A 27,413-nucleotide genomic window follows, 5' to 3' on the forward strand; every position below is an offset into this window, starting at 1 on the left:
AAATCTGCAACCTTTACACCCGCTAGGCAATTTACCATGCTGTTCTCACAGTCATCACAAACCCAACTATCTATATTTCTAATAACTGAATCACCCATTGCTATTACCGGTCTCTTCCCAATAACTGGGGTATCCTCAGTGCAAGAGGATACCATGCCACCATTTGGAAGTAGGGTCCCAACCGTGTCCAGTATGCACTGGATATAACCGACTGGGAGTAACTGGTGACACAAAAGTGGTGTTTGAGCCGCCCAGTCCTTTAGCTGGTTCTGTGTTGGCTGCCTATTGCCACAGCTGTGCCATTAGGTTAGCAGGGTATTGCTGGAGCACTGTGAAGCTGGAAGGGGGATGATGTTCAGATCACTACACAACCTAGGGATTCCTCAGGTAGAAGAGTACCAGCATAAAGCAAGAGGAGGCAGGGTTACAGATCTCGCACAAATACTTTAGGCTCACTCCTCAGCTGAGGCAAAGATCTGCTCTGCGCACCTGGGCTGAGGGAATAAAAGGTGGCTCTAAGCCCTCTTTGCAACTTTTCAGTCCTAGTACGGGCTGGGGTCCTCTTTGGCCCCTTCCCCACAAGTAGGCTCAAGCCTGCCCTAACTTGTGCTGGCTGCATTGGCCCCCAAGGGCCATAGATCATAGAAGCACAGCAGCACTCTGTCATACCCCTTTCCTCCACTCCTGCTACAGGCTGCAAAGACAGGCTCAACTGGCTCTCTGCCATCTAGGTTTTCCCTCATGCTGGTGGAATCCCTCAGCTGGCCAAGTGAGCTGGCTTGACAGCCCCTTTGCATCACCAGAGCCATAATGAACAAAGGGCCTGTAGCAAAGGCCAGGATCTGACCCTCTAAATTCAGGAGATGGATTTTTGTTCTTGTCTTTAGTTTCAGGCACCCAGCAGTAGTTTGTGTTATAGACTCTCTTTGGAAAATTTTCAGTAGCTAATTATTTTCACACTGTGATTTGGAAATTGGGGTATATGCCAGAAATGAAAATGATTAAATATATTACAATACAATAATTTAAATGGTCCTTTCCTGACATTCTCAATAGAAGAAAACAGCAAAAATTTGCTAGGGCAAGGCTTAGTTTTTGTTCCACATTCATGTGTTTTGCATTATTACTGTATGCAATATAGTTGACTCTAAAAAGCTTAAATACTTCTCACTTCTCTGGCAGGGGGAGAGAAATATTAGACATGTTTCATCCTCTGGATTCAATAAATTTTGCTGGGAAAACGTTGTCCTAATACAAATCCAGTGGCTTCTAGACTCGAAACACAGGAATTTTCATGGCTTCTTCAGAGTGGAGATTGGAGAGATGACTCTCTACATATCGCAATGGCCAAAATTGACAGTTTTTTAGGTTGTTTGCCATGGGCAGTCTGCATTTTTGTTAACATAAGCTCTACCCTGTGGAGGGATTCGGGGGAAAACAGAGCATAGTTAAGTGAAAGCTGTTCCAGTGACACTGGTGGAATGGGAAGTCAGAAAAACCATTCTGATAACAATCTGCTTTATAAAAGGGAGTACTTGTGGCACCTTAGAGACTAACCAATTTATTTGAGCATAAACTTTCGTGAGCTACAGCTCACTTCATCGGATGCATACTGTGGAAACTGTTTCCACAGTATGCATCCGATGAAGTGAGCTGTAGCTCACGAAAGCTTATGCTCAAATAAATTGGTTAGTCTCTAAGGTGCCACAAGTACTCCCTTTCTTTTTGCGAATACAGACTAACACGGCTGTTACTCTGAAACCTGTCAATCTGCTTTATCTATTTCATACTGTCCAAATAGGATGTTTCATTACTAAACAAATGTACTGATTTGAATGCATGGCACATTATGCAAATTAATGCAGCAGTACCTTTGAATACTTAATAAAATAAACAGCAACTAATTATGCCCAACTTTATTTTCATGATGGTACTCTGTACTCTTCAGCAACTGTTAATACTGGGAATAGCAGGCACAGGTGCATTAACAGTATGGAGTCATGTCTTCTAAAGATATGCCAAAATGGAGGTCCATTATCTTTCTGTGTTAGCGAATGTGTGTTTGGTATTTATGGGGATTGTAGGTTTCTTTTGAATCTCAGACAACACTGGGAGTTACTTTTACTTAATATTACAGATTTATATTATAACTTTGAAAGTAAGGGATATTTGGAAGAAATTTATCAAAGTTGTCTTGCCATTTCTCTTTTAAGGTTTTCCTTGGTCCTGTCACAATCTTGCAGATTGCTACATTTTTCTCTCTTTATACATAAAAAAACCTGAGATTTTAGATTGATTACACTCCTGATGGGCAACCCCATACAGATCCTTGATTTCAACAGGATGTACACCCACATAACTGAAGGAAGAATTGGGTTCCCAGTGTTCTTGGCCATGACACTTCTGACCCAGGACTCCTTCCTGGAGTCTATTAAATGATGTTCCTATTCAGCCAGAAGTGGTGGGGTTGTGTACTATGGTCCTTGTCCCCACTACCCAAATGAGCTCTTGATCCTCCTTCTGTACCACTTCCAGTCTCTGCCAGCTAGAGAGATGAAGGAGTATAACTTTAAATTCCCTGATTGTTCTGAACGAAAATCAGTGCAGGAACACTTTTCTTATGGTTTGTAAGTCATCCCCCCACCAGCTTCAAAGTCTCCAGCAATACCCTACTAGCCTCATGGCACATCTGTATAGGCAGCCAATACAGAATCAGCCAAAGGATTGAGAGGGCTCGAACAGCCCCTTTTTGTGGCACAAGTTACCCCCATTCAATTACATCCAGTGCACACTGGACTCAGCTGAACATAAGAATGGCCATACTAGGTCAGACCAATGATCCCGCTAGCCCAGTACCCTGTCTTCCGATAGCATCTGGTACCAGGTGCTTCCGAGGGAATAAACAGAACAAGGCAGTTATCAAGTGATTCATCCTCTGTTGTCCAGTCCCAGCTTCTGGCAGTCAGAGGTACAGGGACACCAAGAGCATTGGATTCCATCTCTGACCATCTTGCCTAAAAACCACTGATAGACCTATCCTCCATGAATTTATCTAATTCTTGGTGGAACCCAGTTATACTTTTGGCCTTGACAACATCCCTGACAATGAGTTCCAGAGACTGACTGTGTGTGTTGTGTAGAGAAATACTTCCTGTTGTTTTAAACCTGCTGCCTATTAATTTCATTGGGCAACCCCTGGTTCTTTGTGTATTCACTTTCTCCACACCATTCATTATTTGACAGACATCTAGCATATTCGCTCATAGTTGTCTCTTTTCCAAGCTGAACAATCTCAGTCTTTTTAATTCCTCCTCATATGGAAGCTTTTCCATATCCCCATTCATTTTTGTTGCCCTTCTCTGTACTTTTTCCAATTCTAATATATCTTTTTTTGAGATGGGGTGACTAGAATTGCATGCAGGGTTGAATGTGTGTGCGTACCATGGATTTATATAGTGGCATTATGACATTTTCTATCTTATTATCTATCCCTTTACTAGTGGTTCCTAACTGTCTATTAGCTTTTTTTTTGACTGCCACTGCACACTGAGTGAATGTTTTCAGAGAACTATCCCCAATGACTCCATGATCTCTTTCTTGAGTGGTATCAGCTAATTTAGACCCCATCATTTTGTATGTATAGTTGAGATTATGTTTTCCAAGGCACACTACTTTGCATTTATCAACAATAAGTTTCATCTGCCACTTTGTTGGCCAGTCACCAGTTTTGTGGGTATTTAGTCCTTTATATGCAATAGTGAAAAACAAAGAGTTTTTACTGAACCACTATTGAGACATGGAAGTTTAGTCATAAATCAGCAGTCACCTTTAAAATCAAAATCATAATCTTTTACAGTAACTAGCAGTGAGCCATGCTATAGTTATAATGCAGCAGACAGGAAGGATTAGGGATGGACAGCTTCTTGTGCGGAAAGTGAATGAGTCAGTCTTCCCATTCTTCTTTTGAACAAGTGAAAAACAGAACAGTTTCTAGAATCACAAATCAAAACCAATTTCAGGAAGAACCTGAATGTGTTTTACTACTGCTAACTGTGCCATAAAAAGCAGGTCAAGTAGGAGTTAAGAAAAGGATTTTCAAATTAGCTGGGGGTAAACAGAAAACTAGCTATTCCACACCTTGTGTAAAAATCTCAAAGTCTTCTCCATTACATTCTTTGCATTTGATCTGAACATAATAAAGAATGATATGCCTTCTGTAGTAAGTTCTACAGGTTGTTCAGAGTCTTTTCTAAATAAATCCTCTTAATTTTTTTCCTAACAGATCTTCTCTAACTGATTTTTTTCTATTAGGAACGACACTTGAAAACCCAAGATCCACCTTCAGTTAATAGAGGCAGGAGATAAGCCAAATGCTCATTTGAGTTAAAAATGGTTTCATGCTTGTTCTTCTATTTCTGAAATCTACAAGATATCATAATTTAAGACAAATCTCTCACCTGCCAGGAGCACCTAAACACTTTTACAGTCCCTCCAACTCAGACAGGACATTGGGCACCCATCCCACAATGCACTCTACCTGTACAGAAGTTGACTGGGCCAATCTATTTTGGTTATACTGGATCTATTTGGTCACACAGAAATAGGCAGCTTTAAGATGTCTGGGTCCCAGCACATATTTATCTCTCTCCAGAAATCCATACTTCTGACTTCCCACTTTTCTTTCTTTCTAATCTCTACTTTTCTCCTCTTCCATTCCTCTTTCTCCTCATCCTGAAATTGCTTCTCAATCAGATAAACCATTCAGGAGCCAATTAAATAATTCAAGGTGAAATTCACCCCTGTACAAAGGTCCAGCACAAAGCACATAAACTCTCATAGTTTGAAGCGGTACAAATCTTAAGTATGGTTTGCATAATGTATATGCCTTCTGCTGGCTTTCTGTCAAGGGATGAATTTCATGGAGCAACAGACAATTCAGTGCATTTTGTTTGACAGTGTAGGTACATGGCATTCCTCATCCTTTCAAAGTGTTCAGTGGCTCTCATTTGCTCACAACTGATTTTTGTTAATCTAGATGTACAAAACCCTTCCAGATGTTGAAATCTACGTTAGATAACTTAAAAGCAGATTAATTTTTTATTCGAAACACTGAATATTACACAAAAAAGTTGTATATGGAAACAATATACATCATACATAACTGTTTAGCTTTTAATATCTAATCATGTAGCTTTATTAATACAAATTCTACTTTTAGACACAGCGAGAAAACAGATTTATACTCTCTAGAAGAGACATTAAATGAAAAAACAGTGAGAAGCAAGCTTCAGAGGAATGAAAATGATTGCAGGATCACTACAAAAAGTGTTGCTTACCAAATTTTTGGTCAAACCTCCATGCTGGAACATGGCCATTGTGCTTCAGGTTGCTGTTTGTTGGCAGAGGCACTGTTACGTAGATGGGGCCATTCACTGGGATTGCAGTCCCATCACTGTTGAGCAAATGAACACTGACTGCAGTGACAGGGGTAAGGTCATACCTGGTGCTATTTCCTATCAAGTGAAAGGATAATGGTATGTTACATATTTGTATTCATTATTATACATTATATTATCTGTTATCAAGGGAAGGTGAAATTAAAGCTAACCTGTTAATATTGCCAGAAAACTCATTTAAATTTCTTAATTTTCCACCTGATAATCTAGAAAAGCTTTGATTTGCAAGAAGTATTTTATATTTTTTTAAAATACATTTTCTTCTTTCCATTCTTCTTTAAGAATATTTGCACAAGCACAGTGCAAATGCATATAGACTATACTGTATATGCACTAATGGCCAACATTTGCAATAGTATAAGAGAGGACAACGTTAACTATTGTTTTAAAATTCAAGAATGATTTTGCTTTGCTTCTTCACTGAAATTAAAAGCCAAACCATATATATTTTTATGATCTGTAATAATATTTTTCTTAGATCCATGTATATTAAGAGAATTTATTAGACACAATGAGAGATAGTTTATGTTTAAAAATGATCACCCACCAAATTACTAATGAAAATTTGATTTTTTTAAAAAACACTATAAACCCATGCTTCTATGACCATAGAGAAGAAAGTGGAAAAGAGCTACTAATGAAAAGGAAAGAACAAGAGAGGGCAGCGCCTTTGGGAAATAAAAGTTTTACAGGGAGGTATGAGATTAAGTGAGCATCTCAAAAACACTAAACTTAGAGACTGCCAGAGCACAGACATGATCACCTACTAATCTAAGACATGAAATGGGATCTCAAGACAATGGGTGGTATCACAATGCAGGTATCTGTTAGGATGAGGTTTCAGTATAGCCAGGGCTTACAAATAGGCATACACGATTTTTACTATGACTCCTAAGTCAATAAGACTTCATGGATGGCCTTTACTGAACACTGTTTATCTCACTGACAGAGTCAGCTGACCAAAGTCAAGGCCTTACCAAAAATAAATAAAAATATAGCATTTACAAAAGATGCCAGACTGAGAACTCCCATGATCTGAGATGTTCCTTTTTGGTTATTTACTAGTACCTGAAAGCCTGTGCTTTTGCACAGATAGAGCTCAAAAAGTTGTTTATTAAAAAGCCAAAAAAAAAGGCTGAAAACTTAAAAACTGGTCACAGACCATGAATTCCCATGATAACTGAACCTGGTGATATTCTAAACACGAAGAGCTTTCAACCATGCTGTAGCTGTTTCCATTGCTTCACACTGACTTTACAGTCCTTTTAGGCCTCAGAGTGATGTCTGGGGTTATGGTATGTGCTTGTTGTATTGTGTGTGTGGCTGTGTTGATTTGTGTGCGAGTTGGGCTGTGTGGATTTGTGCAGCTGGTGAATGGGGCTATGCTGTGGTGAGGGGCTGTGTGTGCTATTTGTGGTGTTGATTTGTGTCTAGGAGATATGTGTTGCTTTGTGTGGGTGGCAATTGGGTGCACAGCTGTGGCAGCTAGGCCAAGTAATCCACTATCTGTCAGTGCAGTCTCATACAAACAACAAAACTGTTGCCTGCAAGTTAGCTGTAGAATAAGGGTGGTGATTGGTGATCTGGTATCAGAATGGTCTAGGACTCTTGGAATGGCCTAGATCGGGGTGGCCAACCTGTGGCTCTGGAGCCCCATGCGGCTCTTCAGAAGTTAATATGCGGCTCCTTGTATAGGCACCGACTCCGGGGCTGGAGCTGCAGGCGCCAACTTTCCAATGTGCCGGGGGCTGCTCACTGCTCAACCCCTGGCTCTGCCACAGGCCCTGCCCCCACTCCACCCCTTCCTGACCCCTCTCCTGAGCCTGCCATGCCCTTGCTCCTCTCCCTCCCACCCAGAGCCTCCTGCACACCACGTAACAGCTGATCTGGAGGTGTGAGGAGGGAGGGGGAGACGCTGATCGGTGGGGTTGCTGGTGTGTGGGAGGCGCTGGGAGCAGGGCGGGGGAGAGCTGATGCGGGGCTGCTGACGTATTACTGTGGCTCTCTGGCAATGTACATTGGTAAATTCTGGTTCCTTCTCAGGCTCAGGTTGGCCACCCCTGGCCTAGATATATGCCTGGCTGTACCGGACACTGCACGACACCACCATTTCTCCAGACACACTGACAGCATAGGCTTCGGTAGTGAAAGACAACCCTCACATTGCCTTGATGCAAAGTTTCAACTTGCCCTTGAAGGAAAACCTTAAGAGGGAGAGTAGGTTGTTCCTTTCTACATACTGGCTCAGACTCTGGCCTCTCCAATAAGCTTGTAAAGGTGCCTACCTCAGTGGTAGTTTCTGTCATGTAGGCCTGTGTCCATTAGTAACCGGACTCAGACCATCACCTTGTTTCACACAGGCCATCACACAGACACACAAGGGAAATGACTTTCAATCACTACTGACCTAGACCATATAAAAACCAGTGACCTAAAAACATAAGGCCACACATGTCATTTTCCTAAATCATCCATTCTGCACCTTAAACACAACAGTAAGGGCATGTCTACACTAAAAACTTAAGTCAATCTATATTAGGTCAACTTACAGCCACCACCGTAATTACTGCAGTGGTTCATATCCACACTGCCCTTCTTCTGTTAGTGGTACGTGTCCTCACCAGGAGCACTTCCGCTGACTTAAGCGGGGCGTCGTGGGGGACTGATAGCCTGGGCTCTCAGCTCTGCACACAACTCTGTCCCTGGGCTCTTGGTTCCCCACTGGGGAGCCTGGGTGCTGCCATGAGGCTCCTGATTCCCCATTGCCTGCCTTGGAGTTGCCTTGAGGATTCTGGCTCCCCGCTCGGGGGACTGCCTCCCTCTGCTCTTTGCTCCCTTCCCCTCGCAGGGAGCACAGCAGCTGCAGGGGCTCTCGGCTTCCCGCCAGAAGCACAGCTGCCTTCCCCACCCAGCTCTCAGCTCCCATGCTCCTGGTGGGGAGCAGAGAGCCCCAGGTGCCTTGCGGAAGCAAGGACCCAGGAGCCTCGGGGTAGCACCTGGGCTCCCACTGGGGAGTGGGGAGCCCAGGCAGGAGCCTGGCAGACAGTCTGTGGGCAGCAGGCTTGTAGCTGGAGCCCTCCACGCATCAGGCTTTCTTGTCAATTTCATGCCCTAGGCTGGAGCTGTAAAATTGATAAAAATGAGTCAGCAGCGCCATAAGTAGCCTGCAGTACCCACACTGACCCTGCGTTGCTCTAACTACATTGACATAAGCCCTACGCCTCTCATGGAGGTGGAGCTATGATGTTGGTGTAGTAGGGCACTTATATTGGCAGGAACAAGGGTGCAGCATATACACTAACATAATTACGTCGACATAAACTGCCTTACATCGGCCGAATGCTGTAATGTAGACCAAGCCTAAGTAATTGTGAAATATCACAGTACTACAGATTAATTTGTCAAGAAGAATGTATTTACATGAGCTGTTTGTTGAAATACGAGAGACAACTATGCGAATTTTCCCTTGGCAGAGAGCTTACTGTAAGATAGAGACTGGGTTTTACTGAGCAACAGTCACATTACGAGAAACCATATCTGAGCATTTTAATTTACAATAACCACATATGTTATCTGCGTTAGCACAGAATGCATTGCTTCCTCAGGAAGACATGAGTTGTCAACATTTGATAGAGAAATAACTTCTAATTGCTAAAGGAGGTCATGACCTGGTCAGTTTTTTCAAATTCAAATCCCTAATGAAGCATGTTATCAGCTAAAGGTTTATAAAATGCAATATTAATATCTGAAAATAAATTATGTAATACATTTTACTTGACTATTTCTCCTTGTTTTGAATTTTGCTTATATTTGTGCGTATGACTGGAAAAATCAATAATTAGCTCGGGGGGGGGAACAAAAAAAAAGAGAGTTCTAGTGGAGCTTTGTTTGCCTCTATTCTATTTAAAGCAACGTGACTCCTTCTGACACTATGGTCAAACAGTCCCAGGCTGAAGAGCTTACTTTCTAAGAAAGCAGGCAGATTTCTAAAGTCCACTGGCTCATAAGAAAGGCCTAGGATATCTATTTCCATAGAATCTAAACTTTCATTTAAAAATTAAGTTTCTGGCTTACCTTCACAACACAACACACAGAAGTTAACTGAATGCTCGTGAAACAGATGCTGGGGGGTTGGTAAGTATATGCATATATTAAATGACTGCAATAAATGTCAGCTTATGTTTTAGAGCAACAGCCGTGTTAGTCTGTATTCGCAAAAAGAAAAGGAGGACTTGTGGCACCTTAGAGACTAACCAATTTATTTGAGCATGAGCTTTCGTGAGCTACAGCTCACTTCATCGGACGCATACTGTGGAAGTGAGCTGTAGCTCATGAAAGCTTATGCTCAAATAAATTGGTTAGTCTCTAAGGTGCCACAAGCTTATGTTTTGACACCTGGTGACCACAAATCTATGAGGAAAATACATGCTTTTAGTGACTTTGAATTCACCCTTTATAAATAAGCCAATATTACTCAGCAATAGCCCCAAATGCTGAGATAACATTATTGCCTGATATAGGGTTTTGATCCATTACTGTAGAATACAGATGTTTTTGTGTTTAAGAAACCAGCCTCGTGTTCCACAATATGCTACTAATACAAGCAATAAGCCAAGACACAACAGGCTTATTACATACTTATTATTTGCATACAAAGTGCTTTATATTTTTATGTTTAGAATAGGCTGATTAACGTATTGGGTTTTAATTGTACTGCTCCTAACTGTACATTGTTAGAACTCCTTGGAAAGTACTATTGAATGCAAAGGGAAAGTTTCTAGCTAAACTACTACAAAGTTACAATGGATAAACACTCACTATCAGGTGTAACACATTTAAACAATGGGAGGACCAGATTGCTATGCTCCTGAGTTCACTGTACGCATGACAGAAATTTAGCAGAGACACAGACAAAGAGAGCAAGCTCTATTCAACAAGAATCCCTTCCTCCCATGCAAATTATCGGTTTATGCTCAGGTAAGTGAAAATTATAATTTGCAGGTACCATTTTTGTTCCCTTTCTCAAACGGAAACATGAAAAAAAAAATCAACAATCGCCACCAGCTGGTGGTGATCTTCTATTCAACAGCTATTGGGAGAAGGGTCTACTGACAGAGATTATATCTGGTGAACTTTAAATAACAAAGTAGCCTATCCAAGCCTAAGGTTTGATAGTCGAACATTTCTTCAAGAGAAGCAGTAGTATGAGTAGAAGGCAACTTGCCTGCACTGTAATTCTGTATCAAAGTCTCTTTCTCAGAACTCCAACCTCTTTTCATTTTTTTTCTTTTAAAGTGATATGGATACTTTTGCATGATGGTTAATAAAGGCCAAATACATCTCCCACCTCCTCAACCACAGCTGTTCCCCTGAATGGAAGGTCTACATATGAGAGTATAAGTGTGTGTGGCATAGGGTAGGTGGGTAGAGCAAGTGTGTATTCACAAAGCCATGCCCAGTTTGACACCCAGGAGGGAGTCCAAAGAATGTACTCTACTTGGGTCTTCTCATACAGTGGGGCTACTTAAAAGCCTGTGGAGACTATTTCAGGCACTTTACATTCCCAGCAAATAGTATTCATACAACCACCTCCTTTTTATTATTTATAATAATCATTTGTATCATCATCATGCCTAAAAGCCCTAGTATTGGACCAAGATCCTATTATGCTAGACTCTGTACAGACAGAACAAAAAGATAGATTGGAAGTTCTGTAAAGCAAAGACTAAGTAAAAGACAAGAGACAACTGATGGATGCAGAGAGATCATTCGGAGGGTACAAGGAAACAGTAAGACAATACTGGTAAGCGTGACAGGCAGTGTTCCCAGTGCATCAGAAGCCTAACCATTGTTAAGTTTTTTGTAGGCCTTGTGGCAAGGAAGAGTTTTGAGAAGGGATGTGGAGGAGGGTAATGAGGTAGCTTTGTAGATATTTATGGGTAATTCCTCCCAAGTGTGAGGGGCAGCATGGGAGAGAGCACAGCGATGCTGGTTTGAAATTTAACAAGTGGGCAACGTAGGCTACCATAATGGGCTGAGTGAATGAGAGCTGATTGGTAGGGTGGGGATAGGCCATCAAGTGTCTTGAAAATGAAGACAAACAGCTTAGGTTTGATGTGATGGAGAAAGGGGAGCCAAAGGACAAATGTAAAGAGAGGGATGACAAGTGACTGGCTAGGAAACCATCTTTGCAGCACCATTCTGAATGGATATGAGTAGGGCAAGATTACATTTGTCAATTCAGAGAGAAGGATGTTGCACTAAATCAACAGATGAGTTGATGAGAGCCTGAATGAGAGTTGTAGCTCTCTGGATGGATGGGAAAGGAAGTACCTTAGATACGTTATGCAAGAATCTGCAAGATTTAGTCATAGCCTGGATGAAAGGACCTATAGAGAGGTCTGAGTCTACACGATGCTCAGTTTAGGGGCCTGAGTGACAGGCAGGCTGGTTGTGTTGTGCGCAATGATTGAGAAAGGAGGTTGCGGGGAGGAGAGACTTGGAGGAGGAGAGATTAAGAGCCATGTTGAGCTTGAGCTGACAGGTAGACACCCATAAAGCCATGTAATAGAGACAGACTGAGATTTTATGTTGGACAAGAGACAAGTCAGAGTAGAGAGGGAGACCTGAAAGTCATCAGCATAGAGAATAGAGCAGAATTTGTGTTTGTGGATGAGATTACTCAGAGATAAGGTGCAGAGGAGGAAGAGAAAGGGACCAATGACAGAGCCCCATGGAGCCCTCAGGGAAAGTTGGAGGTGGGATGACGAAGATCATCCGAAGGACACACTGAAGGAGTGATGAGAGGTAGAAGAACCAGGAGAGGACAGAGACGTGTAAGCCAAGGGAGGACAAGATTTTGAGACGAGGAAGATGGTCAACTGTGTTAAAGGCAATTGACAGGCCAAGGAGGATGAGGATGAAGTACTGGTTCTGGGCTCTGACTAGAAAGAGATCATTAGAGATTTTGGTGAGAATATTTTCAGTGTAATGCAGGGAGCAGAGGCTGATTTGAAGAGGGTCTAGGCTGGAACTGGACAAGAGGAACTCCAGACAGCAACTGTAGTCCCTGTTCAATGAGCTTAAAAGGGAAAAAGGCGATAGGGCAGTAGTTGAAGAGGAGAGTGAGGTCAAAGGTGGGGTTAAGAAGGGAGAGACTACCCCATGCTTGATATTGTGAAAGGAGAGGAGACTGAGAGGTTTTGCAAATGAGTAAGAGGAGGAGATGAGCGTGGGTGAGAGAGAGATCCAGGGATGGTACAGGACAGGATCACTGCGGCAAATGAAGGGGTTAGAGGAGGAGAGCAGGCATCTGCATCTGTGAATGAGGAGAGAGTTGTTAGATGAGAAAGAAAGGAAAACAGAGAGGAGGGGGAAGTCACACCATTTTCTCTTGGAAGAAATTCACAAAATCCACTAACACACACCTTATACACTTGAGCATATATTTGAAATAACTTAAATTAACTAGGAGAAATAAGTGCATCCAGAGAAGACTAAATTAGAAGAGTTAAATTGCCTCACCTGCTGCCATCCCAAGATGTAAGAATGTAGACAAAATAACTCAAAACTCAAAGTTCAAAGTCCACTGGAGGCTGTTTCTATTAAAAGTTCTTCACAGCTTTCTTCTTTGTTTCAAAAGAATCTGAACATTTTTGGCCAAAGCAGGATCCAAAATTACTGTGCATTTAACAAGACTGCTGAAACAATTCTTTGTTGGCACAGCACAATGCTGCAAAACATTACATTCTTAGAATGTGGACATTGTACAGATTGCCAGGCACAGGAATAATTAGAGAAGACGAATGCTGCAGAATCTCAAAAGGTTAAATCTTTTCCCCTCCCCACATCTCTCAATTTTTTAATTGAAGATAAACGTAGCATTTGTAAAAGATACCCAAACTGATGTGCTAGAAAGCTAGTCTTCAAATGACAGGTGCAACATAAGAAAGCTATTCACCCACCAATGTCAATGAGCCTCCAACTTTGTCCTGCAGGGACCATAAATAAGGGACAAGAAGGACATTCAGTCTCCGTGCTGATTCAACCCAGGGCTCTTATCTAACGATTGCCAACATGAAGAACTATTCGTGCCAGTTGCACAGGAATGTTGTCATGTGGCCCTATTGCTTTTTTTGGAACAGTATTTTGATCAGAGAGCTGAATCTATATTTTCGAAATTAAAAAGATATGTTGTGGGGAGAAGGAGAAAATGACAGAGCGCGAGAGAGAGCGTAAAAAAGAAACCAAAAAACCCAAAACTACTTTCCAACAAATATCAGCTCAGAACAAAAACAAAGTTAGAGACTCAAAATTACCAGTTCCATTTCCATCTAATCCTTGTAAATAAGGAAAACTGTCCACTTCCCAAGGTGAACTGGCTGCAGTTAGAAATGCTGTCAGATCACTGTAGCTGGTGTTCTCAGGCAACTTTAGGGCTCTTCTTTGAAAATGAACTCGAGGTTGAATCCGTGCACCTGTGAAAATTAAAGGTGACATTATCCAAGGAGGGTAGATTGTTTAGGAGCTTATATTTATTTTGAACTGCCCTTTAAAAGTGCATTTAAAATTTCCATTACAAATTAAAATCTTTCTGTGATGGATAGATGCAACAATGAACTACTATGAAGGTGAAGATAATACCAAATTTTTTAATTAACTTTGCAATGGGTGATATTTTGTCACAAAGTGTTACTAGGTAAAATGTACAATGATACCTAAATACATTAGGGGTTTTTGAAAATACTTCCTCGTCTTACTTTAAGTTTCCTTGCACACCTCCAGTAATGAATACTGGTAAAACTAAAATTAAATATAGAGGTAATGCATGTAAAGTCTAAGGAAAGTTTGTAATTTACTATCTATGCTTTATTTCTTATGATTTCACTTGAAATAGAAAAGTTAACTTCACCTAAAGTCTTCTAGGTAATAGTTTAATAAACTAATACTCTATCTGTAGTTCCAATTAATTTGTTCCATAATTCCTTACTTTGCTTGGATTATAATGGCTTGGTCCAATCATCACCTCACTGCACGTACAGTAAAACGACTATTTAAATCATAGTGCAAAACACTGCTAAATATAATTTAAGGAAAAACCAGGATTATACTATATGTAACAAAAGTAAATGTCATATGGGATAGCTTCACTAAAAACAACCTGGGTAAAATCAAAGGCCAAGGCTAACAAAATACACACCAACAGATTACACACCTATCATCTGAGGTGCTACTCTGTAAGCCGCAGGTCAGAAAGTGTAGAGAATGACTGAACAAATAAACAAAATTCAAATGAAGAATCTTCATCAAGCCCTAGACTCTGCTCAATTCTTCAGTATCAGGAATCCTCCTTAATTTCCGATAAACATGTGTCCCAAGCTACCATTCATCCTTCCTACCCAAAAAAGCCCAAGCAATCTTCCATGGAAGGAGAGTTTCACAAGTGTATAGCTGTAGCTAACTAAGGGAGGATATGATGGATGTGGGACACTTGAAACCTTGGGCAGCCCTGCAGGCAGTGGGTCACTATTCTTTCTAGAGAAGAGAATCTGGAAACTGGGTGATTTTATAAAAAGTTGTCCCCCTACCTCTCAAAAAGGTCAAGTTACTTAACCAATGATTTATTAATTAAAACATCATATGTTCACTCACGCTCAAGTTCACCAGTGGTGTGAGCCACAGGAGAGCAAAAATCCCCCCCCAAAACAGTTACTAACCTTTCTGTAACTGTTGTTCTTTGAGATAATGCTGCATATGTCCATTTCAAGTTAGGGGTGTGTGCACCCCATGCACAGTTGCCAGAGATTTCTCCCTCAGTGGTATCTGTTGGGTCAGCTCTGTGGCCCTCTGGTACCGCGTGCCTATGATGCAGTATAAGGAGTCTGGCCAACCCTACACCCTCTCAGTTCCTTCTTGCAGGCCAACTTTGACAGAGGGGTAGGAAGGTGGGTCATGGAATGGACATGTGCAACACATCTTGAAGAACAACAGTTACGGAAAGGTTAGTAACCATTTTTTCTTTGAGTGCTTGCACATGTCCATTCCCATTAGGTGACTCCCAAGCATAACTGTTGGAGGAGGGATTGGAGATCATGGACATGCAGATTGCAACCCAGCGACCAAAACTAGCTTGCTGGATGATGGCATAGTGGCAAGAAAATGTATGCACCGATGACCAGGTTGCCACTCTACAAATGTCGTGGATCGGTACCTGGGCCACGAACACCACTGAAGAAGCAGCTTGTGCCCTCATGGAATGGGAGGCCCAAATGGTTGGTGAAGGGACATCTGCCTGCTCATAGCTGTGATAGATGTGATCTAGGATGAAATCCTCTGAGCCAAAATGGGTAGGCCTTTCATTCTGATATCACCACAAAGAGCTGCGTGGATCTACAGAACGTGGATCTATGTAGGACTCTAGGGTGCGTCCAATGTCCCATTCGTGGTGACGCTGCTCTCTATTCATGTGAGGTTTTGGGAAGAAAACCAGCAGAAAAATAGCCTGATTATTGTGAAATTGCAAAGCTACTTTCAGGAGGAATGCAGTGTGAGGGCAGAGTTGTCCCTTGTCCTTAAAGAAGATCATGTTCAGGCTTTCTGAAGTAAGGACCCTGACCTCTGAGACCCTCTTGGCCAAGGTAATTGCTACTAGAAAAGCTACCTTCCAGGAAAGATATGACAGGGGGCATGATGCCAGGGGCTCAAAGGGAGGGCCCATGAGCTTTGATAAGTCCAATTTTAGGTCTCACAGGGGACGGGCTCCCATATCTGCGGGTATAGCCTTTCTAAACACTTGACAAAATGAATGGTCATTTTGTGCAAGAAAAATAATAGGCCATCCACCAGGGGGTAGAATGCTGAAATCACTGTGAGATCCTCTTTAACCAATGAAATTGCTTGACCTTGCTGTTTCAGATGAAGCAGATACTCCAGCACTGTCTGAAGAGATGACTGAGAGGCCATGTTGCGATGACCAAACAGAAAAATGCTTCCACTTAGCAAGGTATGTAGCTCTAGTGGTTGGTTTTCCACTGCCTAGCAAGACCTGGCAGACATGCTCCAAACAGGCCAGCTCCGCAGGATTTAACCAAGGAGCTTCCATTATGTTAGGTGGAGCATTTGGCTGTGCTCCTGAGAGATAAGGTCTGGGAGAGGAGAGGAGGGAGCGGCATCAGAGTCACTACTGATAGGTCTACCAGTGTGCTGAACCAGTGCTGATGTGGCCAGGATGGGGCTATAAGAATAACCCTCACTCTGTCCAGCCTGACCTTCAGCAGGACTTTGTGCATGAGTGGAATGGGGGGAAAGGCGTACAACAGAAGCTTTGTCCAAGGGAGCAAGAAGGCGGAAGGCGTCCATGAGCGAACCCAGGCTGTGGCTGTGCAGAGAACAAAACCAGTGACATTTTCTGTTCTGCCTGGTTCCGAACAGCTCTACAAGGAGTGAAGAAAGACCTGCTGAGGTGATCTGCCAGCTCATTCTGGGCTCCCGGAAGGTGAGAAGCTTTGAGTGCTTTACGCGAAACTCCCACAAGCGAATAGCCACCTGACACAGGGGGGAAGAGCGAGCCCCTCCCTGCCTAAGACAGAACTTGGCAGCCGTGTTGTCTGTAAGTACCCTTATGTCCTTGTTTGCAATGTGGGGTAAGAACACCTAACATGCTAGATGGACTGCTCTGAGCTCTGTGACATCTATATGTAAAGAGAGAGCTCTCTAGGGCTCCAGACCTTGAGTTCTGGGGTGTCCTAGGTGAGCCCCGCAACATAGCTCTGAAGCATCCGAAACTAGGAATATCAAGGACTGGGGCCTGACAAAGGGAACACCTGAACCCACCAACCAAGGGTCCCTCCACCAGTCGAAGGAGGTGAGGACCAGAGTGGGTACTGTGAGCACAGAATCCAAATGATGCTGGCCTTGATGTACTCACCAAACCGCCAAGTCTAAAGGAGTCTGAGGCACAGTCTCACATGCTGCATTAAATATGTGCATATGGCCTTGTGATCTAAACATCTGAGGCAAAAATGGGCTGTCATGACAGGGTGGGCCTTGACGTGTGCCATCAGTGACACCGTTGTCTGGAAGCATGCTTCTGGGAGGATAGCCCTGGCTTGTGTAAAACTGAGCACCACGCCAGTAAACTCTATCCTGTGTACAGGGATGAAGGTTGACTTCCGATTGTTTACCAGCAGGCCCAGTGCTCGAAAGGTTGCCTGAATGAGGTGGATACTGGACTTCATCTGGGTCTCAGGCTGGCCTTTAATCAGCCAGTTGTCAAGATACGGGTTAACCTGCACCCTTCGCCTTTTCAGGAAGGCCACCACTACCGCCATGCATTTCATAAAGACCCATGGGGCTGCTGACAGGTCGAATAGGAGGACAGCAAACTGGCAGAGGGTCTGGTTCACAAAGAACTTGAGAAACCTTCTGTGGACTCAGAAAATGGAGATATGGAAATAGGCGTCTCTCAAACTGAGGGCAGTGTACCAGTCCCTGGGATCCAGGGAGTAAATGTTGGAGGCCAGGGAGAACATGCAGAACTTCAGCTTTTTCAGATAGCTTTTGAGGTCGCAGAGGACTAAAATGGTTCGGAAACCACTTTTGGCCTTTATAATAGGTAATAACGGGAGTAAAACCCCTTCCCTCTTAAGTCCTGAGGAACCTCCTCCACTGCTCCTAGCTGGAGGAGGGCTTGCACCTCCTGGACTAAAAGTTGCTTGTGAGAAGGGTCCCTGAAGTGAGATTGGGAGGGAGGGTGAGGTGGAAACAAACTGGAGGGTAAACCCCTCTTCCACCATGCTCAGGACCTGACTATCTGTAGTGATACCTGACTATCTGTAGTGATACTATCTCGACCATGCCGAGCTGAAGTGGGATAAATGGTTTGAAAATAGGGGGCAGGATCTGGTATGGGAACTGGTACAATGCCCTTGGGCCCCCAATCAAAAGATCTCTTTGGGCCCCCGCCCCCCGCATGTCTGGGAGGGCCAGGCAGCAATGCTGATGAGGATGGGGGAAGTTGCCTGTGACTAAAGACACTACTTCACTTCTTGTGTGGGTCCTGACAGGGTGGCAGAGCTGAGGAACAGGTGGACTGTTGGGTTTGAAATGTTTCCTTGAAGGTACCAGGGTATATAGACCCAGGGACTTGATCATGGCTCTGGAGTCCTTCAGGTCATGGAGCTCACATCTGTTTGTTCTGAAAAGAGTAACGACCCTTCAAACAGGAGGTCCTGAAGGGACTGCTGGACCTCTGCCAGTAGGCCAGAGGACTGGGACCAAGAGCATGGCCACTACAGACACCATAGATCTATCTGCTACATCCAGGGCAACTTACAAGGAAGCCCTGACTATCACTTCCTCTTCTTCCAGAAAAATCCTGCCTGGATTCCTGAGGGAGAGAGTCCTTAAATTTTGACATCGACTCCCAGATGTTGAAGTCGTAACGCCTTGTTGGTCAGAGATGTGAAACTATAAACTGACAATAGAATAAACTTTTCTATCAAAGAGGTCTACTTTCTTTGAGTCTTTTGCCTTGGGGGGGGGATCAACCCTTGCAGCACCTGCCTGTCCCTTTCATTGGCTGCTGACACCAGCAGAGACCCCGGGGAGGGGGGCTAGGAAGTATAAGTACTCATAACCTTTGGTGGGGACAAAGTACTACTTTTCTGCCCTCTTCAAAGTAGGGGGCAGAGAGGATGGGGTTTGCCAAAGGGTTTTAACTAAGGAGGGAGAGCCATCTTTGATGGGGCCACCGCAGCCAAGAGGTCTGCTAGGCTATACTAGGCTGTGGGAGGACCCTTACTACCTCCATTTCCAGTCCTAGGTTTGAGGACACCCTCTTCAACAGCTCCTGATGAGCTTTAAAGTCATTCAAGGGGATAGGGGGTGATGCGCCTGGCCCTGACACTACCTCGTCTGGCGTGGAGGAGGAGGCGGCCTGCACAAGCAGGGGTTCCTCCTCTTCTTCCTCTGCACCATGCTGATCCTGCGGGTCTAGGTCCTGAATGTTGGTATCAAGGTAATTACCGGAGTCTGGATCAGGTGCCGTTCAGTCTGATGGAGGAGCCCTTCTCTCAGACACCACCAAGTAAGAGCATCTGCGGGGGGAGGAGGGGCTTGTAGTGGGGGGAAGCCCCCCACGTTCCAGAACAACCATTGCAGTTGCATAGGCCAGTGCCCATGTGTAGATACCCCCACACCGAGATCCTGCATCATGTAGGACTTGGGGGGGGGAGAAGAGGAGGTTATTGGTAGGGATTCCTCAACTGGGTGCACAACTTTGACTCTGAGCCTTCCTCTAGGGATCACGGAGGTGTGGTACCCATCAATTCCAGGGGTCGGTGCTGAGGATCTAGGGATTGATGCCAAGGTGGGGAATCCCGCATTGACACTAGTAGGGATGGTACCTCTAGATGCTAGCTAGAGGTTGGTACCTCTAGATGGTACCAATGGCCCCAGTACTGAACAGGAGCTCAGGGCAACATGCTCCCTTCTGCTCACTGACCGAGGATGCTGACTTTTGGACTGCTGGCAATGCTGGTACCGACAGTGCCAGCAAGTCTCTGGCCACAACAAATGCCTCTGGAGTAGACAGCACTGCTATCTCGTTAGTGCTACGCTATCCCTACGATGGCTAATCCAGGACCAAACTCAATGGAATCTGCAAACAGGATGGTGTCAACCATGCAGCCTGTTGAGTGGTGGCAGAGGAGTGGCCAGACTCAGGTTGCACTCCACTGCTTTCCCCATGCTTGGCCTTTTTTAGAGGGGGGGGGAACGCCCCCATCGGCCAGTGACTGGGAATGGTGCCAAGAGTCCCTTACAACGAGCAGAGCACTCCATACTGATGCAGAGGTAGTGGGTGCTGAGTCTGACCGGTTCAGCTCCGAGTAGGGTCTGAGCACCACCACCATCAGGAGTCACTTTAACCTTGTCTCCCAGTCTTTCTTCATACGTTATCTGAACAGGTGGCAGATCTGACAGCAATCCTTGATTTGAGTTTCACCCAAGTACTAAAGACAACTGGAGTGCGGGTTGCTCAAAGGCATGGCCTTGCCACAGGAAGCGCAAGGCTTGACGCCTGGAGACCCAGGCATGCCCGGCTCCGGGAGCAGAGGAAGCTCCGCTAATGCAGTGAAAGTCCAACTAACTATTTACAACTACTAACTAAAGTCCAAACTGAGAAATAACTACTGGGAAGAAGAAAAAGAAGGGACGGAGTGACAAATGAGAGCTACTGAGAACAGCCTGCCAAAGCAAAAGGAACAGAGAGGGTGCTGGGTCAGCTGGACCCTCTATACTGCGCCATAGGCACGTGGCACCAGAAGGCACGAGAGCGGACCACACAGGTACTACCAACGAGGGGAAAATTTCCAGCAACTGTGCATGGGGCGCACACACTAAGTGTTGCCAACTCCACATGACAGGAAGTCACCAGACAAACCCTGAAAAGTCGCTAGATGTAGCTGTTTAAGCACTCTAAATGAGTAAAAAATGTCACTAAACAAAATTTCCAGAGAATTATATATATGTGTATGCACCCAGGCAAGCTCAGGATTTGAGCCACAAGGTTAGTGAAAGTGAAAGCCAGAGTCAGGAGGAAGAGGACATTCACGTGGCTTGAACTCAGAACTGCAGGGAGCCAAGAAAGTAGATTTAAAAATAAAAATCCGCTAGCCAGACCCTTTCCCAACCCTGTGCTTCCAGGGTTTGATTTCTGAAAACAGCTGGGCAGCTAACCCCAGGCCAAGACTGGGGAAGGAGTAAAGGGGAGCTGAAATCAAGCTAGCTCCACCTTTGATCCTGTAGTAAGGGCTTCATCCCTGGAGGCACAGTGCCCCTAGTCCCATTGGGGCACATGGCCTTGTCTCATCCCACCCCACCTTCCATCCATGTGGCTCTCCTTGCTGGCTAACCTGCTTCCCCCACGCTGCCTGCTTCATTAGCCATCTTCTGCTGCATCACAGGGTTCGCCACCTACTACAGAACAGCAAGAAAGAACATATCTGGGTTAAAAACAAACCCTGGCTAATGTGCTGCTCTCTCCAAAGTGCACCTCGCTTTAACAAAGTATCTAATTAGCCTCCACAAACTTCTTTTCCTCGCCTGCAGATTATGGTGATCTCAGTCCAAGAAGCCCTGGAATGGGATTCCTTCCGAGGACATGCTCAATTGACACGTAATGACATATATACTTGGCGTGCAAAAGAATGTAGTAAGAGGAGCATGGAATGGATTTTATGAACACTATTGAGCTGCTTGTGAATGATTTTGTGACTATAGATATTGGTGACTTCTTTCTCTGAATGTCACTGTAATTGGCAATGAAAGTCACCAGATTTGACACTTATTTTGCTAGAGAAACCAAGAAGTCGCTAAATCTAGTGAGAAAGTAGCTAAATTGGCAACATGTGGAACGGACATGAGCAAACACTCGAAGAATAAAAGGGTTAGAAAACCTGATCTATGAGGAAAAGGTTAAAAAACTGGGGTATGTTTAGTTTTATGAAAAGAACGGTGGGGGGAAACCTGGTAACAGTCATCAAATATGTTAAGGGCAGTTATAAAGAAGATGGTGGTCAGTTGTTCGCCATGTTTACTGAAGGTAGGACAAGAAGTAATGGGCTTAATATGCAGCAAGGGAGATTTAGATTAGATATTAGGAAAAACTTTCTAACTATAAGGGCAGGCTTCTAAGAGAGGTTGTGGAATCCCTATCATTGGAGGTTTTTAAGAACCGAGTGGACAAACATCTCAGGGATAGTCTAGGTTTGCTTTGTCCTGCCTCAGTGCAGGGGCTGGACTTGATGACCTCACGAAGTTCCTTCCCACTCTACGTTTCTATGGTTCTAGTGCAAACACCTCCACACCACTTAAATCTTGCATAAGGACTCCTTTTGGGCACTGCTGCTGGAGGGGAGTAAGGGTGTACGCATCAGACCTACACAGCCACCGCACACGGCTGCAGTGAGGGGACAGGGAGGGGGAGGGATAGCTCAGTGGTTTGAGCATTGGCCTGCTAAACCCAGGGCTGTGAGTTCAATCCTTGAGGGGGCCATTTAGGGATCTGGGGCAAAAACTGGGGATTGGTCCTGCTTTGAGCAGGGGGGTGGACTAGATGACCTCCTGAGGTCCCTTCCAACCCTGATATTCTATGATTCTATGACAGATGAAGTGAAAAATGTACATAGATCTTTTGGCTCTTACACTCCAGCCCACGGACAAGGAAGAGCTACAGTTACTATACCAGCCCAATTCACTTGCCCAGGGTTAGGAGAAGATTGGTTTCCCCAGATCCTTAAGATGCCACCCATATAAAACTAGATTCCTTAGACTCTGCGTTCAAGATTTCATCCTTATTGTTATCCCATTGTGTGCATTATTAGACACTCATCTGCATTTATTCAAAATCAATACACATGAACTGCAGGTTTTCCAATGCACCAGGATTTAAGACAACTCCATGTAGTATTTTACATTATAGTCTTCTTTAAACATCCACTTTAGGAAACCAATAGCCTTTTTCAATGGCTTCTCACCATTCACACTGTTTTGCAGCACACAGCAAGGCCCCATCTGCAAGCTCTAAGACAACAAGCAAATGGAGATTTAAAACAGCTGTTGAAGGCAAAGCTACTCTATTCCCAAGAGCTCTTTTCCATATTCAAAGGATGCTCCCTAAGTGACACAGGATCAAGAGCCAAACAATGCTCCGCTCTGACTGTAAATTATGACCGTTCTAAGATGCCCAAACCATAACATGGATGGGCTTGTTCTGCCGCTCTGTTACACCAGTTTTATACATGTCACTTCACTGAAGTCAACCAAGTTACTTCACAGGATAACTGATGTACGAGTGGTAAGTCAGGCGCCTTATTTTCACAATTGCTTAAGCCACTAACCAGGAGATTAGTCCCTCCTCTCAGTTTTCTTTAATTAGTTTCCAGACATGAGTTATTGTTACAACAAAACACAGAATTTCACACAATTCAAGCGTTGCCACCGAGCAAAGACTGCAGCATCTGTACACAGATGGATCTAAACAGTTTAGCTTTAATTTCATCCGCCTACGAAGCAAACACCGATCACATGCACAAAGCTTTATTTGTCCAACACAACTGTATTGAACCTTTTTTTTTTTTTTTTTTAAAAAGCAACATTTTGAAAGTTGATAATTTTGCAAGGAAACGCTGAGTAAAAAAAAGGGGGGGGGCTTTAATCACTGGAATGTTTTTGAAATAATTGTACCAGTTTCTTAAAACTAATACTACTTTTAAATGGTTAATACAGCAATTAAACACATTTCTGAAACAGGAAGAAATCTCTCTTAGCCAGTTTCCAGGCCTAAATGGAAAACTGCAACATTACAGACGAAAGACATTCACTTCAATGAATTCAAGGGAAAAAAAAAAACAAAACAAAAACAAAAAACTTATCTCCCCAGTGCTGTGCAATATGATAATAGTTGCTGCACCTCAGGGACAGATCTGTTCAAACATTCAACAATCTCTGCCTGCACTGCTTTGTATATGTATATGTTCCATATGGACAAGCATCCACAAACAACAACAACAACAAAAAAGAAAGCAGAATTAGGATTATCTCTATAACAGTTCAATGCAAAAATTGCAGGATTTTAGGCTGCAGTGTATGGATATAATTAAGATTAATCAGTCAAGTTGCCAAGTACCAGTATTATATTTCTGAAGGTTCACATAATTAAGAATTAAAAAACAAAGTAATTCTTTGAGCCTGTTAACAATAATTTACTGAGAATAATAAATTATCTTTTATGGAAACCCGATATAGCACAGCCTGTGAGAGCTGAGTGCTGCCAACTTGTTACTGAAAATATTTTTACAAAAGGGGCAAAAAATTTAAAGTCAATCTCAGTTTCCTCAAATACTATAGATTATACAGTTGGTACAAACTGTGTCTTCTAGCTAAACCACAGGACTGACAAAACTCAGTTCTTGATGACAGACTGGTTATGTGACCTTTGGTAAATCACCTAAGACCTTTGTGCCTCGTCCTCGTCCCCCCCGCAATCCATAAAATGAATATGGTAATATTTACCAATCTGTACCATTCAAATGCAGCTTAATTCTGTAAGTAAGATGCTTTGAAATTCTTTAGTGGAAAGAGTCAATACATATTATTAGTGCAAGATACGCATATTGCTAAGGCCTTCTCTACACTGGAGAAATGTATCAAGGTGAAAAACTTGTCTCTCTAATTAACTGAACTGCACTTTTGGTTCTAAGTACAAAAAGCACCACAACCAATGGCTCAGAGGACCAGCAATGGGCGCAAGTTTCTCCCAATCTTTGAAGAGGCTCTGTAGATCAAGTGCCAGTGTTGATGTAACACACTGGCACAAACAGCGGGTTGTCAACTTTCATAGCCATCGCTTTAGTCAGCTGTCAGAGCTTACAACTCCTTAAGCTGGCAACATTCCTTATTTCGTCAGCCGAGAGTCACCTCTCTGCACCTCCTCACATGCTATTATCCCCTCCTCGGAAATGGTTTAAGGCAGCCCTTAGTGTGAATGCCAGGTCAAACCATAATCCAGCTCAGGGTATGCAGTGTGGAGTCACTCTGCTGTTTGTGTTTCAATGTGTGCAAAATAACCGTTCGAAGCATGGTTGGCCTAGTGCAAGTGTAGGGAAGATATTGTAAAGAATGCCTGACATTACTTTTATGTATTAGTGGAGAGAGAAGATATCTATAGCTCCCACAAACTGAGTACTCAACCCTGCTTGTTGATAAACTGGTATTTTAGCACATTTTTAGATGGCATCACTCCTCTGCATAACCTTAAAGAGCCTATGCTTGACAAACTCCATCTGCGCAACTACTTCCAGAGTGCAGCAGTGGATTGTACCTTCAGCATGAGAATGAGGTTGGAAGCAAACTTGAAAACAAACGTCTCAAAGGCATATTTAGGTGTTCATCTTATTAATTATTCAATGACAACTAGTAACTTCTGTGCTGGGCAGGCTCTTCTGTACCTTTGATCAGTGCGCCGTAGAGTTCCCAATCTGTATAGCATCTCGGGGGCTTGAGTAAGCCCAGTTCAGCTCTTATGTTTACATTGGGGAAAATGCTGATTAATTCCTCTGAAGTAACTGAATCTATACCAGTTTTACTTCAGTGTAAGTGAGTGAAGAATCAAACCATAAAAGTTTTGGGTAGGGATTAGGGAGAGCCCTCCCAGCTCTTGATGAAATGCCTATGTTGTTCCCCATTCATGTTTCAACACAACAGAAATACAGATGTCCACTGTTGGTTTTTACAGAAAAATAAGAATTCTTAAGTTAAGAAGAGAGCATAGGTCCTGTGAGCGGTTTTTACTTTGAGAAGATGGGAGTCTAGGTATCAGCCAGTTTCCATAGTTAATAGCATTTTGGATACTTGTGTTCCTGCCTCTTTTCTTGAATCAGAATGTCTGAAGAAGAGAAAAAGTGGGGGTGGCAACCAGGTGGGTGTGACAGGTATTTTATTCAAAGTGGCAAAGCAAGGAAAGCTGTAAGGAAGCTGTTAGCCTCAATTTTCCATGAAAAGATTTTTGTTGTACAGTGAATTGTGAGATTTGTTAGCAAACCTGCAGAAGAATGAGAATCTCTAACACCGGTACGCTAATAGAATAATGCTGTAACCCTTGTTTCATTGTTTATCTGATGAAGGCTCTTGGGGTTCAAGGTCTTCTCCAATCTCCACCTTTTATTAATTAAATTCATTACCTCAGCTCCCAAACTGCAGAATGCATGTACTATAGCTGGGTTGTTATACAGCCCTCTTTAACAGTGTCCCATCAGTTATATAAACTGTTTAGTGATTCTTCCACAGTGGAGTTTTCACTTATGAAAAGCCTATTTTGTCTGGCTGATTTCTGCCCATAAAAAATGTTAGGAAATCCTTATTCTATTAATATTCCACAGAGCATAGCCATTTTACAGGATTACAAAGCAGTAAAGAAAAGTAACAGCCATAGTTTTTCATTAATTTTCTGATAAGAGAATATTTAAAAATTAGACGAAAAACTACTGCACGGTTTCCTACCAGCATGCACAGGTAAGATAAGAGGCAGAAAGAGGTCCTGGCTTTAATTTAAAGGTTATCAAAGCATCTGTAAGAGCTTCATTAACCAACTAACCTCAGTCAATCAAATCATTCTAATGAAATTAGACCTGGGTCTAATTTACAGTACTTGAGTGACAGATAAAGAGCTGGGTGAATTACCTTCAATTCTGCTATTCAGCTGTACATTCAGAAGTCGCAACAGTATGTCCACCTGACTGTTATTGCCCCTATATTAGTTTGCATTTTTGGGTCATGTGAGGAGGTCTCTATGCCTCATACTTTTATTCTTTAAATCCAACCACAATAATCACAGCAGTAAGCAGGAAACAAATTAGACTGAATAGCAGACAGAAGTTTTATAACTAAAGATGGTTCCATGACGTTAGATGACAGAATAAGAAGCCAATAAAGATTTTAGAACTTTCATCTCTAGCTCTATTTAATATACCAAAAGGTAAGAAGGGCCAGGATTTCATCCACTGTTTTTTAAATTCCACTTCCAACTTTTACAAATCTACAAACGTACCTTGAAATCCCGAGACTATCTGGACTACGTCATCATAGACCATCAGAGTTGCTGATCGTTCAGGAAGAAGTCCAAGGCTCAGAGAAGAAAACACTGTAGAAGGAAAGTGGTTTGAGTGGGATATATTTGAATTCTTTTTTTTAAAAAAAGTTCATTAAAAAAAGATGCCTAAATCCAAGATTCTCTCAATTTTGTTAACAATTCTCTTGAATACAAACATTTTTTTTCCCTCTGTTACCCTTAGAAGGACAGTCAGTTCAACCTACTATAAAAAGACTGAAAAGCAAATATTTTGTATACACAAAATTGCTCCAGTGTGTTTTATAAACCAAGTAACTAGGTTGACAGAG

The 27,413-nt window shown here is 43.1% G+C and overlaps 1 protein-coding gene across 3 annotated transcripts in view; it reads right to left on the reverse strand.

Moving 5' to 3' along the window:
* The window catches only part of FAM171A1 (family with sequence similarity 171 member A1), a 139,261-nt gene that overhangs the window by 25,468 nt on the left and 86,380 nt on the right, over window positions 1-27,413 (reverse strand). For 2 of the 3 annotated variants that reach the window (XM_073334105.2, XM_073334104.2), the window contains exons 3-5: window positions 27,064-27,156; window positions 13,775-13,933; window positions 5,337-5,513 (exon numbers count right to left, since the gene is read on the reverse strand). In XM_073334105.2, the coding sequence (XP_073190206.1) occupies window positions 5,337-5,513; window positions 13,775-13,933; window positions 27,064-27,156 (429 nt within the window). The remainder of the gene's footprint in view (window positions 1-5,336; window positions 5,514-13,774; window positions 13,934-27,063; window positions 27,157-27,413) is intronic. The other variant, XM_073334106.2, reaches the window with a different exon arrangement.

This window comes from Lepidochelys kempii, chromosome 2, assembly GCF_965140285.1.
Source record: "Lepidochelys kempii isolate rLepKem1 chromosome 2, rLepKem1.hap1, whole genome shotgun sequence".
In the NCBI taxonomy this organism is placed as follows: Eukaryota; Metazoa; Chordata; order Testudines; family Cheloniidae; genus Lepidochelys; species Lepidochelys kempii.